This window comes from Poecilia formosa, unplaced genomic scaffold, assembly GCF_000485575.1.
Source record: "Poecilia formosa unplaced genomic scaffold, Poecilia_formosa-5.1.2 Scaffold463, whole genome shotgun sequence".
NCBI lineage: Eukaryota > Metazoa > Chordata > Actinopteri > Cyprinodontiformes > Poeciliidae > Poecilia > Poecilia formosa.
Genome location: NW_006800402.1, coordinates 109,986 through 125,521, shown reverse-complemented (window position 1 = coordinate 125,521; position 15,536 = coordinate 109,986). Strand labels below are relative to the sequence as shown.

General features: G+C 38.9%; 1 protein-coding gene across 4 annotated transcripts in view; it reads right to left on the bottom strand.

Annotated features, from left to right (window-relative positions):
* ift140 (intraflagellar transport 140 homolog (Chlamydomonas)) overlaps positions 1-15,081 on the bottom strand; it is a 36,386-nt gene extending 21,305 nt beyond the window's left edge. The window contains exons 1-18 of one of the 4 annotated variants that reach the window (XM_007578022.2): positions 14,856-15,081; positions 13,466-13,627; positions 12,387-12,608; positions 12,189-12,310; positions 11,306-11,436; positions 10,073-10,248; positions 9,340-9,431; positions 9,148-9,254; positions 8,407-8,558; positions 8,124-8,327; positions 7,971-8,043; positions 6,754-6,845; positions 6,542-6,669; positions 5,861-5,978; positions 5,648-5,769; positions 4,601-4,736; positions 4,385-4,516; positions 1,204-1,418 (exon numbers count right to left, since the gene is read on the bottom strand). In XM_007578022.2, the coding sequence (XP_007578084.1) occupies positions 1,204-1,418; positions 4,385-4,516; positions 4,601-4,736; positions 5,648-5,769; positions 5,861-5,978; positions 6,542-6,669; positions 6,754-6,845; positions 7,971-8,043; positions 8,124-8,327; positions 8,407-8,558; positions 9,148-9,254; positions 9,340-9,431; positions 10,073-10,248; positions 11,306-11,436; positions 12,189-12,310; positions 12,387-12,608; positions 13,466-13,612 (2,369 nt within the window). In that variant the 5' untranslated portion in view covers positions 13,613-13,627; positions 14,856-15,081. Of the gene's footprint in view, positions 1-1,203; positions 1,419-4,384; positions 4,517-4,600; positions 4,737-5,647; positions 5,770-5,860; positions 5,979-6,541; positions 6,670-6,753; positions 6,846-7,970; positions 8,044-8,123; positions 8,328-8,406; positions 8,559-9,147; positions 9,255-9,339; positions 9,432-10,072; positions 10,249-11,305; positions 11,437-12,188; positions 12,311-12,386; positions 12,609-13,465; positions 13,628-14,174; positions 14,213-14,734; positions 14,827-14,855 lie in introns of those variants that run through there. The other 3 variants (XM_016664041.1, XM_016664042.1, XM_016664040.1) reach the window with 3 other exon arrangements.
* Positions 15,082-15,536: the final 455 nt, after the last annotated feature.

Here is a 15,536-nt window from a genome sequence, read left to right as displayed (position 1 = left end):
CCAGTATTAAACATTCATTAGAATTTTAAAGTTAATTGATCTTTGAGAATGTGTTCCTGGATTATTATATTATTATTACCATTATATTACTTGAAAGTGGTCGCAAAACAACAATATTATTGTTTATGGAAATAATTTCTGGGACAATTAACTGTCCAACAACATTTGTTATCGTGACAGGAAAAGTCACAGGCCAACAAAAAATATTTTTACAAACTAAAATCACCAAAATGTTGCAACTAAAGTAATCAGATCATATATCCAGAACTTCAATGCTTTTTTCTTGTTAAATAAAAGTCGTCCAGTTTGCTTATTATTTGATGAAAGCTGAAAAAATATTTAATATTTTCTCAGCCATAAAAACAGGATCTAGTTCATTCTTCATTTGAAAACACTTCCTGTATTCAGCCACGTTTTAATACAGCAACTAAAGACTGTAGGCTTTCAGAGGCCCCTTAGCGCCCTCTGGAGGCCGCAGCTTGAAAAACACTGCAGCCTAAAGTGACCCAGGTGTTTTGCCTTAATGCGACCTGTATCTGATGTTTTCATGACAGTCTGAACAGCACGGGTCGGGTTCTTTTCGAATGCGACCCAGGCCACTTGGATATCCGATACGTATCCGATTCAAATGTGACCAAACGTCCAGGACACATTCATCCGTCACGGATACTCAACAGATGTCTCTATTCTGCGTCCTGAAACGCACGAGCGGAAAGAAAAACAGCAACATGGCAGACTATAATGAGGATTAAGTTGTTAATGTGCTCCAGTTGGACAACAACTTTAAATGTGAAAGCTGTGCTAACCGTTAGCATCCATGTTTACTTCCGTAAACACTGAGAACGCTGACGCTATTGCGCCCTCTACTGCACATGTGGGAGACTTTCAGGTTGTTTCCCTGTTCACAATGGAGGTCGCATTTATTTGGAAGTGTGAACGGCAACGGGAAAAAAAATATCAGATGGATTTACCAAAAAAATTCGGAATTGGGTCACTTCAGGCTGCAGTGTGAACGCAGCCAGAAATCAACACCCCATCACTCCTGCAGCTGAGGATGAACAGCTCCAGGGCCCAGTACCAACGCAACACCCCCCACCCAGTACGTCTCTATTTACAGAGCGCCGCCCCTTTAACCGAGCGCCACCCCTTTAACTGAGCGCCGCCCCTTTAACCGAGCGCCGCCCCTTTAACTGAGCGCCATACCTTTTGATGAGTTTGATGGACTTGAAGGCTTCGTCCATGTCGCCCACGCTCAGGTAGAAGCTGAAGTTCAACATGGCGTCCCGCGTTCCCTTCTCGCACTTCTCCAGGCCCACGAAGTCTCTGAGAGGTCGCCTGGATGCCATGAGGGGGGGCGAAGCAGGAGCCGCTCTGATTGGCTGATCTGGTGGAGACACCTCTGGGTTCTGCTCACCTGGCTGGGATTAGAGGACCAGGTGGCTAGATGAGCTCTTGGAAAGTTACATCAATATTTTCTAAATATAAAATCAGAACATGGAAGGGCTGGACGGTATGGCTAAAAACCAATATAACTGATTCATATCAGTCGACATCAATACACTGCAAAAACAGAAAATCTGAGAGTATTTTTGGTTTAGCTTCTAGTGCAAATTATACACTCAAAGTAAGACAAAACTAGCTTACAAGGAACTTCTCAGCAAATACAGGAGCTTGTTTAAAGTCAGTAATTTCTTAATATTGATGAAAAAGTTCTAGTTCCACTGGCAGATGATTTAATTTATAACAAGAGAAAATCTCTTGTTATAAGTGAAAACATTTTCCGGTGGAACTAGTTTTTTTTTTCCATCTATATTAAGCAATTATTCACTTAGTTAGTTTTGTCTTATTTCAAGTGTAGTGAGTAAGATTTTAGGTTTTTGAGTGTAATTATTGTTTTTTTTCCATTTAAATATCTGAAATACTCAAACTTGTGTTGTGATCGTTCCTGTTTTATCCAGTTTTCATACCATTTTTACTTTTTAAAAACTCAATGTTTTTTACTTTTGGTGGGGAACCTTGAAACTGCCTCTGCCCCAGTTACTCAGCAGGTTGGTTCTAGTTCCACTGGCAGATGATTTAATTTATAACAAGAGAAAATCTCTCCTTTTTTATTTTTGGTGGGGAACCTTGAAACTGCCTCTGCCCCAGTCACTCAGCAGCTTGTTGCTAGGTAACCGAAGTTGGGGGAGCTTGAAACTGCTTCTTACCCAGCAGCTTGTTGCTAGGCAACCAAAGTGTGAATGAGTTGATTCCACCAACCTAGAATTTTTTATATGTTGGATATTCTACCAGATGTATTATCTACCGATATTGATCATGAGTCTATCACAATTGATTTATTGTCCAGCCCTAAAACATGGGGTAAAAATAATGGGGATCAGGTGGGAGCAAACAACGGGGCAACAACTGAGTCCAGAAGTTTACATACACTCATCATCTGAATTAATCTTTTACGGATTTATCTGAAGTTTCAAGGTGGGAAGACGATACAACAGAAGGGTTTCTGAACACATCTGGATTTATTGTGGATTTTCAGGGTCAAAAATATCCAGCTGAAATCAAATATTTATGAGCGCCAAATAAAAAGACACAGACACGTTTTTTTGTTCCCGAAGTCTGAAGTTAAATAAGACCAAATTCTCTTGTTTCAGGTCAGCTAGAATCTCTAAATTATTTTCTATTTGCTAAATACAAGAAAACGTAGCAAGAATGTTTTTAAGAGATTTTTGTGTAGCTTTCTTTGGTTTCAGACGTTTGCATTTATTTATTCCAGAAGAAGAAGATTTGGAAGCACTGAGAAAAAAAGTCAGAATTCTGAGAAAATTTTTTTTTACAAATTCTGAGAAAAAAAGTCAAAATTCTGAGTAAAAATTACAAATTCTGAGAAAAAAGTACTTTTTTTCTAGCATCTATAATCCTCTTCTGTTATTTATTTATTCACTCCAGACAATAAGAAGTAAAACCAGAAAATAATAATAATAAGACGTGCTGGAGGCTCTAGGTTTTAACTTGACTTTCAGGTGGAAACACTTTGGTCATGGTTTAACTTGGGAAGAGACGTTTCGCCAAACGTCAGCAGGCCTGACTAAATGTTTCAGCCTGTGAGAATCAATCTGATCCTGTGTGAATTTATTCACACAGGATCAATAAAATCATCCATTGCAGGTGTTTGTGATGTATTCAGATTTTAGTGCCGATCTACGGGAACGATGATGAGACACAATCACAGCTGCTGAAAGACAAACACTTACTTCTGGAAGAAACACACCATCTCCCCGAAATAACAGCTGGGGTGTGTTAGAGCACACACACACATTTTCACATGAGAATAATCATAAAAAACAGTTAATATGCTCATAATTAAACCCCACAGATTTTGACAGAGTATTAGAGCCAAGAAAAAAAATGTAATCACTGGAACAACATTGTAATAGTGTGAGAAAAAAGCATAAAATCATAGTATTACCAGAATAAAGTCATAATAAAATGTGAATAAAGTTATAATATTGCGAGCAAAAAGTTTTACGGGAATAAAGTCGCATGAGAATAACGTTGAAGTAATACGAGAATAAATTAGAAATACTAACAGAATAAAGTCATAGTAATACAACTAAACATTGAAACGAGTAATTGTTGGAAATATTATGTTATGATTCTTACATGTGTACAGATTATTGATCCTACCATAGCAGTCTTGTGTTGCTATAGATTATTGTGACTTTCATTTAGAAGTGTTGGCCTCAAACTTCAGACTGCTGTGTTGAAGACTCTCTCAGACTGACAACAGCCCTCCGCACTAAGGAGAAATCGCTCCCAAAGGAAAAGACGAGACGACCTGGTGTGAGTAGATCTTGCTGACTTTCCTCTGGTAATTTTGTTTCTTTATTGTGCAAATATTACGACTTTATTCTTGTAATTTAAAAAAATATAACGGTAACACTTTATTTGAAGGGGTGTGCATAAGACTGACATGACACTGTCATAAACATGAACGAGTCTTTATGAATGTTTATGACTGTTGTCATGAAGTGTCATTCGGTAAATAATGACACTTTTAATGCAAAACTGCTATAAAAGTTGCATTGAAAGTCCATTAAAAGTGCCAACTTTGCATGATTTTGTAAATTATGATAATTTAATGCAAACTTGGCATTTTCAATGGATTTCAAGGCAACTTTTAGAGAAACTTTATGTTCATGACAGGTGTTATGTCATGTTTACGACAGTGTCATCTCAGTCTTATGCACACCCCTTCAAATAAAGTGTTACCAATGTATCTAAGTTTGGCCCCAATACAAACATACAACCAGAACATTTCTGAAATTATTTTCACTAGAAGTTGCCCCATAATTCAAACAGAATAACAAAGAGTGACTGAACTCACCTTGCAGGTGAAGTAGTAGTATGGCACATCCAGGGCGAGGAGGGCCTGAAGGCCTGAAGGCCTGGAGAAGCAGTCCTGGAGCAGGAGTCCGTGTTCCTGCGTACAGAAGAGCGTCACCACTGACACGTCCTCCTGAGAGAGAAACCGTCACAGCGTCAGGAATCCTGCCAACAACACCAAAACGGTTACAGACGATCACCGCAGCGCGTCGTCTACCAAATCTGAGAAAGCGTTGGCTGATTTCTCCGAGGCGATCGGCGCGGTCTCGCAGACAAAGAGTCGAGGTTCGCTCTCATCCCAGTACTGGGACACAGGAAAACGGCCACTGATTTCATTTTCCTGAAACTTTTGCCTGAAATGACAGAAAATATGCGTTAGTGTGTAAGATGGAATAAAATCAATAAGGCAGGGCTGACAAATGTATACAATACTACAGTTCTTCTACAAAGTTGAACAATAATTAGAGGTTCCTTGAACAGGTTATTATAGGTCTGTAGTCTACACAAAACATTTTTATTATATTTTTTACACAAAATCATCTTAGATAATGAGATTTCAGTCTGCTCAGTGGAACCATCGAGTTGTTTTACGGCGTCTGTCACTTTAAATCTAAATAAGTTGCTGCTGGCCCCAGCTGAACATTTACTCTCACACGTGAAAATGGCTGCAAACAGATGTGCAATTATTCAGTCACACATCTTTGAAAAGCAGCAGTGGAGAATCCTGCATAACCAAGAAGAATGCAGTAAGTGGTTTCTGGATGCCAAGTTAACAACAAAACACTTTGTCTGTTCCAGCAGCCATTGTGCAGCACATACAGCGGGAAAACCAGCTGACCAAACGTGCTGCAGCTCAGCTTGAGTTGCTAGGTAACGGCTCACTAACGGCTCATTTGGTTTTTGAAAAGGCTAGTTTTCCAGACACCAATAAAACATGACAATTTTTAAGTGGAATGTAACATATTTTAACAGAACATTATTTTAAAAATTGCATACTTTGCAAGCAAAAGACAAAAATGTTACTGTTTAAAAAACATTCTTATTTTTTGTGGAAATGCTTTTCATATATTACATGAAATCAGCTAGTATTTTTTTTATTACGTTTACATTTTAAAAAACACAAAGTCTTCAGCATTTTTTTTAGAAAATTATTAAGAGCCGCAGGTTGCAGAGCCCTAGAGGACCACAGAAGTCGCTACAACGGGCCGGATTTGGCCCGCAGGCCATGAGTTTGATACATGAGCAATAAGAATAATGTCTTTACTTATCGCTTTCATCAGGCACAGAGACGCCAGAGGACGGTCTGCCGGTGAAGAAGTCAAAGTGTGTCACGGTGTCCATCTCAATGTCGTAGAAATATACTTTATGATCGGGTCGTCCGTTAACCTGACGAACAGATCAGATTAAATTCACAACTTAAAAAACAAAGATGATGTTTCTTTGATTTAAAAAGTGTGACTGAATCCCGCCGAGTCACCTGAGAGGTTAGCAGGCTAACTTGGCTGCCGCTGGCGTTGCATTTGACGGACCTCAGGGCGCCGAGGCCGCTGATGTGGTCGGACAGATTCTTAGCGCCGCAGTGAGCTTTGGCGTCTCTGCAAAAGAAAACATCACAAAAACACAAAACAGTGTTCAGGTGCGACGGAGGATTAGGGCCAGCATGAGGAAAAATACATATTACAATAATAAATCCATACGAGAATAAAGTCGGAATATTATGAGTTTATTCTCATATTACGAGAATAAAGTCGTACCTGAATAAACTCATAGTAATAAAGGTATAATGTCACCAGAATAAAGTCACAGTAATGTGAAGATGTTAAGAGAATAATATTCTCGTCATACATCAGGAAAAATCCAAGAAAAAGGTTGTAATATTAAGAAAATACAGCTAGATATAAATAAGATATATTTTGAGAATAAAGTCATAGTACACACAGCAACATCAGATTAGCATAAATAACAGGACACAGCCTGTTGCTGATAATAATCTGATGTTAATAGATTAAGTATTTCTTTATCTGTAAAACAAATACCAAAGTATAACTTCACAAGATGCCCAACATTCCTCATTTTACCGCAGTTGTCAGACTGATCTTTGGTTTTGGAGTTCTCATAATATTACGACTTCATTTTGATGCTCTGATACGTTAGTTACCGTCTGGAGAGGTCGTAAACTCTGATATGCGCCGTGTCTGTTCCTACTGCCAGGTACGACTGGCACACGTCCAGCAGCACGGGGTTCCCCTCGGCCCGGGAGAAGGTCAGCAGCTGCTTCACTGTCCCCTGAGGGAGGAACAACAGCAGAAACGTTTAAACCGGGTCTGAGCTTCAGACGGCAGGATGCGGCTACAGCAGGTAGCAACGTACCTGAGGTGTTCGGATCTGGACTCGGCTTGGTTCCACCGTGTAAAGGTTCTCGTCATGAACAGCAACAATGTGGGAATCACAAGGAAAAGATCCTGCAATGGATGGAAGGAAAACAGGTTAAACTCCCTGAATTATTCACATTTTGTCACGTTTCATCAACAAACTTTCATGGATTTTATATTCTACACCAGAAGTCTGCAACCTGTGGAGAATAAAGAGAATAGAATAAAGTCAGATTATGAGAATAAAATCACACAATAAAGTCAAAATAATACAGAATAAAGTCATAGTATTACGAGAATAAAGTAAAAAAAAAGTATGACAGTAAAGTAGTTATATTATGACATTATTCTCATATTATTTCGACTTTATTCTTGTACCATTTTATTCTCAGAATTTTATGACATTATTCTTATTTAATTTTTTGTTTTCTTAGCATGACCCTTACTCTCTGTCGTAATTTCACAAGTGTTCAGGGAGTTTACAGTGACGTACTTTTGACGCTTTGAACGTGACGTCACGCTCCCCAGAACCACTCCGCCGTGACGGAAGTATAAACAACCTTTGCACTCCTGTCACAAAACATGTATCTGGACCCTGATGTCGCTTTTATTCAGCTGATTTCGCTTTAAAAATGTTTACAGGACGCTGCGCGGTCGGCTGCAGGATACAAGCCGTCAACCACAACGGCTGGCAGCCCTCGGTGAAATAACAAAGAAATAAGATTAATGTTCATGTACTTTATAACCAATTATGACTACAAATATGCAGTCAAATATCGCATTATGGGGAAGGTACGCGTCTGACCATTGGTAACCATGGAGACGGTGCCGCACCGTCATGTAGCCTAGCATGTATGGGGAAAACTGGTTAGCATCTCGTCTTTTGGACGTTTTTAATGCTGCTGCGGTGTAACGGGAAGCGCTGTTTATGACATAAGGATATAAAAATTCAGTGATCTGATCAACACGTCAGGAGGGAGGCGGTACGGGTCGGTTTCTAAGCTAGCTGTTTCCAACTTTTGTAAATCCCGCCGTCTATGAACTTCAACCAGGTGAGTTACGTTCACAGCCAAATTAACTCGACGAATAAAAGAAAGCCATGAATAAGTTGGCAAAAACTATTTGGGAAAACTATTTCCGTCGCTCTGTCCTTCACTTCCGACGTCCGTCATGGCGCCTGGAATGATTTAGTGACGTAGTTGCAAAGGGGAATACCTGTAACATGCAGAGCCGTGCCTGAGAGCTCATAGACAGAGATGTGTTTCCCGTTCCAGACCGTCACAGAGTCCTGTTGGAGGAACAGGGAAGTAAGTTTCATTTCTGTCAGAGCAGAACTAAGCAGAGTCCAGCTGTTTTGTTTGGTTTCACCTTGCTAAGGCACACTCCTCTGACATGCATGTCACACTGCAGAGGAAGCGTCTCTCCGCTGCTGAAGTTCGTGATGCTGAGCTGAGTCGGGGCGAGCTGCACTGCTGCCACCTGCTGGCCGAAGTGCGCCGACATCACATGCTCACTGAGGATCAGAACCGTTCTGGAGTTGTTGGCGGCCAGCAGGTTCTGATTGGAGCCCCACTGACGTCACACACACACACACGCGATGAGGCTTGATATAAAACAGTTTGTTTAAATGATGAGCTCAGACTGACGGTACCTGCAGCTGGGTGACGTTTCCGTGGATCTCAGTGGGAGTCTGCAGCTTCCACAGGGCTTTAGCGTCGGCTCTGTAGCTGCTGCTGCTCATCGGCTGTGTCGCCGTCTTCCACATCGCTATGCGGCCTTTGGAGGTTCCAGCTGCCAGGATCTCTGCATAGTTCACATTTTTATTAAAGAAAGCAGATTATTCAGAGCTGCAGTAAGCAAGCTGAAATAATGACGGGGAGGAGGGAGCAGTTTTTATTGGTTGCGTCCGATTTCCTTAAGATCAGCCGATACTTTCATCTCAAACCGATCTTATCTACCGCCACTCAACCCTGAAAATCAGCCACTGACGGACAGACCGTCCTGTTAACAATAATCACTAAAGGTGCACTGATTTATCAGCGCCAGTTTCTTTAAGTTTGGGAAATTGGTGATCAGCTGATACTTAGGCCAACAGACCGGCCCACCGGGTCGGGTCTGCATGTTTCCAGTTAACAACAGTCACCCCACTGTTACCAGGGATTGAGTGACGAAGTTACAAATGGTCAATATCTTGCTAAAAGGTTACTTGTGAGAAAATTTTGTCTTATTTCAAGCGTACTGAGACATTTGCAGTAGAAACTAGATAAAAATACTCAGTAAGATTTAGTATTTTTGCAGTGTAGGTGTTGCTGGCAGCGGCTGGATGGATAAAGAATGTATTTTCCAGATTTTCTTTTCTTTTTAAATATTCTGAGCCTGTAAATGAATTTACCTTTGGCTGCGCAGTAGGAAACACAGTTGATCATCTCTCCCTTCTTAAAACCCAGAGTTTCGTCCAGAGATAGAACGTAGTTCTCATCTCTCTCCAGGTCCCAAATTCTGACACGTTTAAAGGAAAATAAGCCAACAGATTAAAATCACTGGTTTATGTAGGTCTGTAGGGGAGCGGCGGGTAGAAACTGACTTGACGACCGGTTCTCCTGTCGCTGTGATCAGGAGGCTGTTCTCAGTCCAGATGATGTCGACGTTCTGCCCGGCTGTGCTGCTCAACTTCACCTGCAGGCAGAAACCAAACAGAGTAAGAGCAGCACAACGCCAGCGTGTTTTTACTCAACTAAAAGTAAAAAGAAATGACAGATACAGGACTAAAAAAAGGTACTTCAGTTTACTCCAGTACTGAATAACTGATCAAATTATCAATCATTTAATGTTTAAAAATTACATCTTCAAACAGAGCAAGTTATAAAGTTAAATGGAAATGTTGGTATTTTAAGGAAATATATGACAATAATTCATATAAGCAACAAAAAAATAACAAAATCAGGGAAAGTAAAATTCTTCCAAATCAGTTTCTTTTAATAAAAAATGTATGAAACTTTAACTGAAACTGCAGGTCTGAGTCTGGTGGATTTTTAGTTAAAACATGTTTGTTGTTCATTCAGTGGGTAGAAAATGCAGAAATTTTACTCAAGTAGGAGTAAAAATACTTCATAATGAAATGACTCAAGTAAAAGTAAAAAGTACAGCGTAGTGAAAATACTTTTAAACTTACGTTTTACAAGTAAATGTATCTGGTTAGTACCCAACTCTGCCTGTTACATTAAACATAACCTGGTTATTTGTTTATTAAAATGAAGATGAGACATTTACTGCAGCAGTCAGATGTCTAACTCTAGGAAGCTACGGTCAAAGCGGACCTTCATGGACTCGTGAGCGCCCCCTTCTGGTCTCAGTGTGTACTGCGACAGCATCAGGGTGTCCGTGACGACCACCAGCACGCCTCTCTTGTCCAGGTAGAAGAGCTTCCTGATGGAGCCGTCCTCGCTCAGCAGCGGGCTCGTTCTGCCCTGTTCGTCCACGGCATGGACCTTTCCTGCAGGTCATCACATGTCGGCTTCAAACAGGTTTAAACGGAAAACACAGGGGGTGCCAAAAGTTGATTAAAAAAAGATTGAATCCCTTACATTTTTTCATTTTTGTTTTCTGTTATTCAATCATTAAAACCCCCCAAACAACTATAAGTTAATATAACTGATTTAACTATTATTTTTGTTGCCCATTTTCTGATTGGCTGCCAGTTAAACTCATCAAGTTTCTTTGTTGGTCAAGTTAGCGTAGCGAGCTAGAAATGGAAAAGTTTCTGACAAAAGGAGACCAAAGGAGTCAAACTCTGCTGTGATAAACCATAAGAACTAAAGGAATCAAATTAAATTTGATGTGGTTATTATAAAATAATATTTTCAAGTAAGAGGATTGTGGTAAAAAAAAATTTGATTATCTGGTAATAAAGTCTGGAGAAACTTATCACAGTATAAGTTTTTCATATCAGTCGATGTCGATAATTATTGATAAGTTTTCTGTTTTAAATATCTGAACTACCGTCAGACTGGTGGTGTGACCTTACATGTTTCATCCAGTTTCCCTCCATGTTGTTTTTTACTTTGTAGCAGTTATGAGGCAAAGTGGGGAAACTTGAAACTGCTTCTTAGCCAGCAGGTTGTTGCTAGGCAACTGAAGTTTGGGGGAGCTTGAAACTGCTTCTTACCCAGCAGGTCGTTGCTAGGCAACCAGAGAGCTGAGTTAGTAGATTCCACCAACTTAGAATATTTTTTATATTTAATATTTTATCAGATGTATTGCCTATTGATATTGATCACATATTTATACTGTTATTGATTTATTGTCCAGCCCTTTAATAAATCGTAATATATGACAATAAAATTCTCTGTCACAGAATTCTTGATAATCTAAAATCATAAAAAAATGAGGCAACATTTATGCTAAATGGATAAAATAATTCCTGATTAGTAAATAAAACATTCTAGTAGTGGATCTTTATAACATAGTTTGTAGCTTTGTGTGTGGGTTTGTAAAGAGGGGGTTCCCGTGCCCTTGGGGGCCATGTCATGGAAACGTTTGGACCGTCTTACCGTTGGCGGTGCTGACGTAGAAGCCCAGTCCCTCCTGAGGGCCCATCTTCAGAGGCGCCCCCTTCCAGCTGAACATGTCCAGAGCCGATTCGTCTCCGCTCACCGACGCCCGCGCCAACATCGCCACGTCGCTATGGAAACAACACGGATGAGACCAGGTGTGAAAACAGGCTCATTTCCACCTGAAACGTTCCTCTTATCGTCTTTAGATTTTAATGTGGTTTGCTTTAAAGGTCAAAATATTCAAACACTGCCTTTGAACTTTTCTGTCTCTCTTATCCTAATAATAATAAAAATCTAAATATTTATCTATAAATCACTTTACATGTAAATTTTAAAGCACTAGGGTCTCTTTCAGTTAGCTCCTCTGCTGCTGCTTCTTTAATCTGAACTAAAAAGTAATGATAATGGATTTAAAATGAAGTATTAAAGAATAACTTATAAATTACAACTGTTCCTGTGGATCTACATTTTTGATTGTGTGAAGAAAGATTCTGGTTTTTCTGTTTTCTCCTTTCACAATCAACATATAATGCATCTTCAAATAAAAACCAAAACGATAATAATGTTAGAAAGTGTCTTTGAAAACTCTTCCTACATAAATGAAATGGATTATTAAAGCTTAAAAATAAGTTTTTTATAAAGCAAAATCGGGGCTATAAACTTTGTTAAAGAGAAAAAAAATGAAAAGAAAAAGTCAAACTTCTCAAAATTACTTTTCAAATTAAAGTTTTTTTAGTTTCAAAGTAAATACCCAATTTAGCTCCACATTTTTTCCATCTTCCCCAAACAGATTTGAATTGATTATGAGAATGAAAGTTATTGATCTCATTTTAATTGATTAATTGCGACAGATTCATCTATAAATCTGTGAGCTACTTACACCCCAGGAGAGGCAGGCTTGAAAATGCAGCAGGTTAAAGGTTTGTTGTAGTCGTGCTTGACGAGGTGATTTCCTAAAAGTCGCCCTCTGGCATCTAATTTCCACACGGCCAGAGCTCCGTTCTGCCAAAACACAACGATTATTAAATTCAGAATGAAATCAGCGTTTCTGTTTTATTGACGTCATGAAGCAGCGAACCTGATCTCCGGTCACCAAGCGGCTTCCGGAGCCGCTCCACTCCAGCAGCGTGATGCGGGCCGTGTGGACGGCCGGCAGCACGGTCTGATCTCCGGACGGATGCGTGAGCAGCACCACCTCCCCGCTCTCCCAGCCCAGAACCAGAACCGGCTTTACGGGATGCCAGCGCAGCGCGGCGGCCGGCTGGGCCCGGTCCACATGGCAGCTCTTCACACACTCACCCTGAGTTTGGACAGGACCACAAAGAAACATCAGAACTGATGTTATCAGTGCAGATTCCATTATCAATATACAGTAAACTAATTAGAAATATGCACCATGTTGTATTCGATTCAAACTAACTTAAAACTGGATTAAAAATAAGAATCTCGCTGTGAAATGAACATTTTAAATGTTTTGACAGTTTTTGCGAAGGAGTTTTTAATACAATAAATTAGCCTCGTATGAAAATACATCCTAATTTATTGAATATGACTGTAAATGTTAATGAGATGGAGAAAACTCAGACGGCACGGCAGTAATGTAACAACCAGGTTATGGATTATTTAACAGAAAACCAATAAAAATCATAAAAACCTACAAAACAAATGGCAACAACCACATTTACACGTTCTTTCTAGATAATATATCTTAAATATTCCTCCGTAACTAATAATACACTTAACAAAAGTATAACAAATTAGCATAACTACTATTAACAGCTGAATATATATATATACATATACAAAAAAACCAAAACCATAGTAAATTTATTTATTTTTTTAAGTTGGTAAATAAAGAGCAAATGTTTCCAAACCCACAGGATTCGTTGATCATAATGGGAGGAATAAACAGTTAAGGACCTGATGGTAAATTAATTAATTCCCATGTTAAGGAGGGGGAACAGATTGGTTCAAACAGAAACATTTGTTCCTCTCCCATAATGTTGGAAATAAAGGGATTTCATCTTGGATATTTCTTAAAATACAAACAGTTCAATACGTCACGCAAACAAAACGGGAACCGATGACAGGAATCGTTTTTAACGGAGCTGAAGTAATGCTACAGCTAATCCACCCGACAGTCTGATCCCAGTTTACCTGCTGCAGGTAAAGATCCACGCTGCCACCGGAAGCAGGGCTGCTCGACGCCACAGCCAGGATGGGGAGCGTGGCGTGCCAGGTCAGGTGAGACGGCAGATTGCTTCTGTCAGGGGTTTCGATGCGGTGGTCAAAATACACCGCCATGTTCCCTCAGTAAGGCTGGATGGCAGAGATGGAGTTAGGAACATAATACCAAACTATGCATATGTGTGATGATTTATTTAAACTTACATTAAATCAGACAGAACTTTAGTCTTTATTCTAGAATAATCAGTAATCATGTTCTAGATATCTTTCTCACAGGTCTGATCTGGTAAAACAAACTTCCCTGGACAATAAATTGTCTCAGAAATTATTGCGATAAACAATAATATTGTTGTTTACCTGTATCTATATATTTTTAAGTAATATATAGGTAAAGGCATAATAATGCAAGTTTGCCCTCAAATAAACTTTTAAATTGTAAAGAACATTTTAAATATCCAAAATAAAACACAATCAAAAACAATACATAATAAAAACATAAAAACAATTGAAACCATAAATAAAATGGATTATGATTTCTATGTAAACAAAATTTCCCTTAAAAATATTAATTATCAGAATGTAAATGATCAAGCTTATTTTATTATTTACTTATTAGACAGGTTTAGTCATCCAGCCTGTTTTATTGATATTTGTACAGATATTTAATTTATTTGTTTACCGTCTTGCTGATGTTGTTCTTTGACTGTCTCTGTGTTGTTTTTCTTTCCCACCTTACTGCAAGGAAAATTTTTAAGGGCACAATAATAAAATAATACAGATACAGATCACTTCATTACTTGGGGTTATTATAGGTTGTGAATAGGAAGTTGATTCTTAAGAATCATTTAATTACAATGCTTAGTTTTTCAATTTTTGCAAAAAATCTTTTTATTTATTCTTTTTAAAATTATCCCACTCTACTGCACATTTCTTTTCATCAGATTTGCTAGTTTTAATAACTGTACTGTACTATTTGTCTCCCATTGTTTATTTTTATGTTATGACGCTACATGTTTACATTTGCCTGTCACTTGGCTTCTGGTACAACCGAATTTCCTCATATTAAATGCCATTTCCATTCTATTTTGGCTTACCTTCTGGGTAATTTTACTCTAAGGTTGCATTAACAACGTATAATATGAACACAGGCAGATTTAAATGAGATCGATTACGGTATCTAATACGTAACAGTCAGCTATCAAAAACGCCAGAGAGGTTATGTGTAAAAAAAAGACAAACCTCACAGCATCAATTAGCTGTTAGCATTAGCTTAGCTAGCAAAGTTAGCGCCTGTAGTGTCTTCCTCGCTGAAACACAAAAAAACAAAACCTACGAAACCTATTTGGCAATGAAGACTTACTTTACTGTCTCTCCTTTTCAGTTAGCGACACTTCGCTTTGACACAACGGACGGAGCGCGTCATATGGACCGTTACTTCAAGCGGTGTTGTCTACTGGAAAAGCGTCTTTCTCAGTTGCCCATGACAACCTGAGAGGCTACGTAAGGAGGCGTAGCGACGGAAAACAGCGAACGGAGCCGAGTCCGGACCGAAGATGGAACATTGATGGCGAGCGGAAGAAGAAGCCTGTACGAAAACCCATAAGATCACAAACTGCGCTATTTTAACATTTTGTTGTTGTTCCAATTATTTAGTAGAATATGTTGAAACAGTACTTTTATTATGATGATGTACAAAAATTAGCTTAAGCCTCCGATCACAAATTTTCTAGCTTTTTGTGCTGTTAGATTTTTCTGAGTATTCTGATTAGTTATGCACCAATTTCTTTAAAATAGTATTGTTGTGTCCCTTTATAAATGTTTGATCATTTACAGCTCTATAAACCCATTCTTATTGCTCATGGTAATATACAAGTGTTATTTATTAATAATAGTTTTAGAGTACTTCAAATGTACTCAAGCCAACATTAAGCTTGTTCTAAAATGGTTGGTGGAAGTTTCCATAATTCTGTTCCACAAAAGGGTAAAATATGGTTTAAAAAGTGCAATATTTTAAATAAAAAGGGAAAATTTCATTGGTATC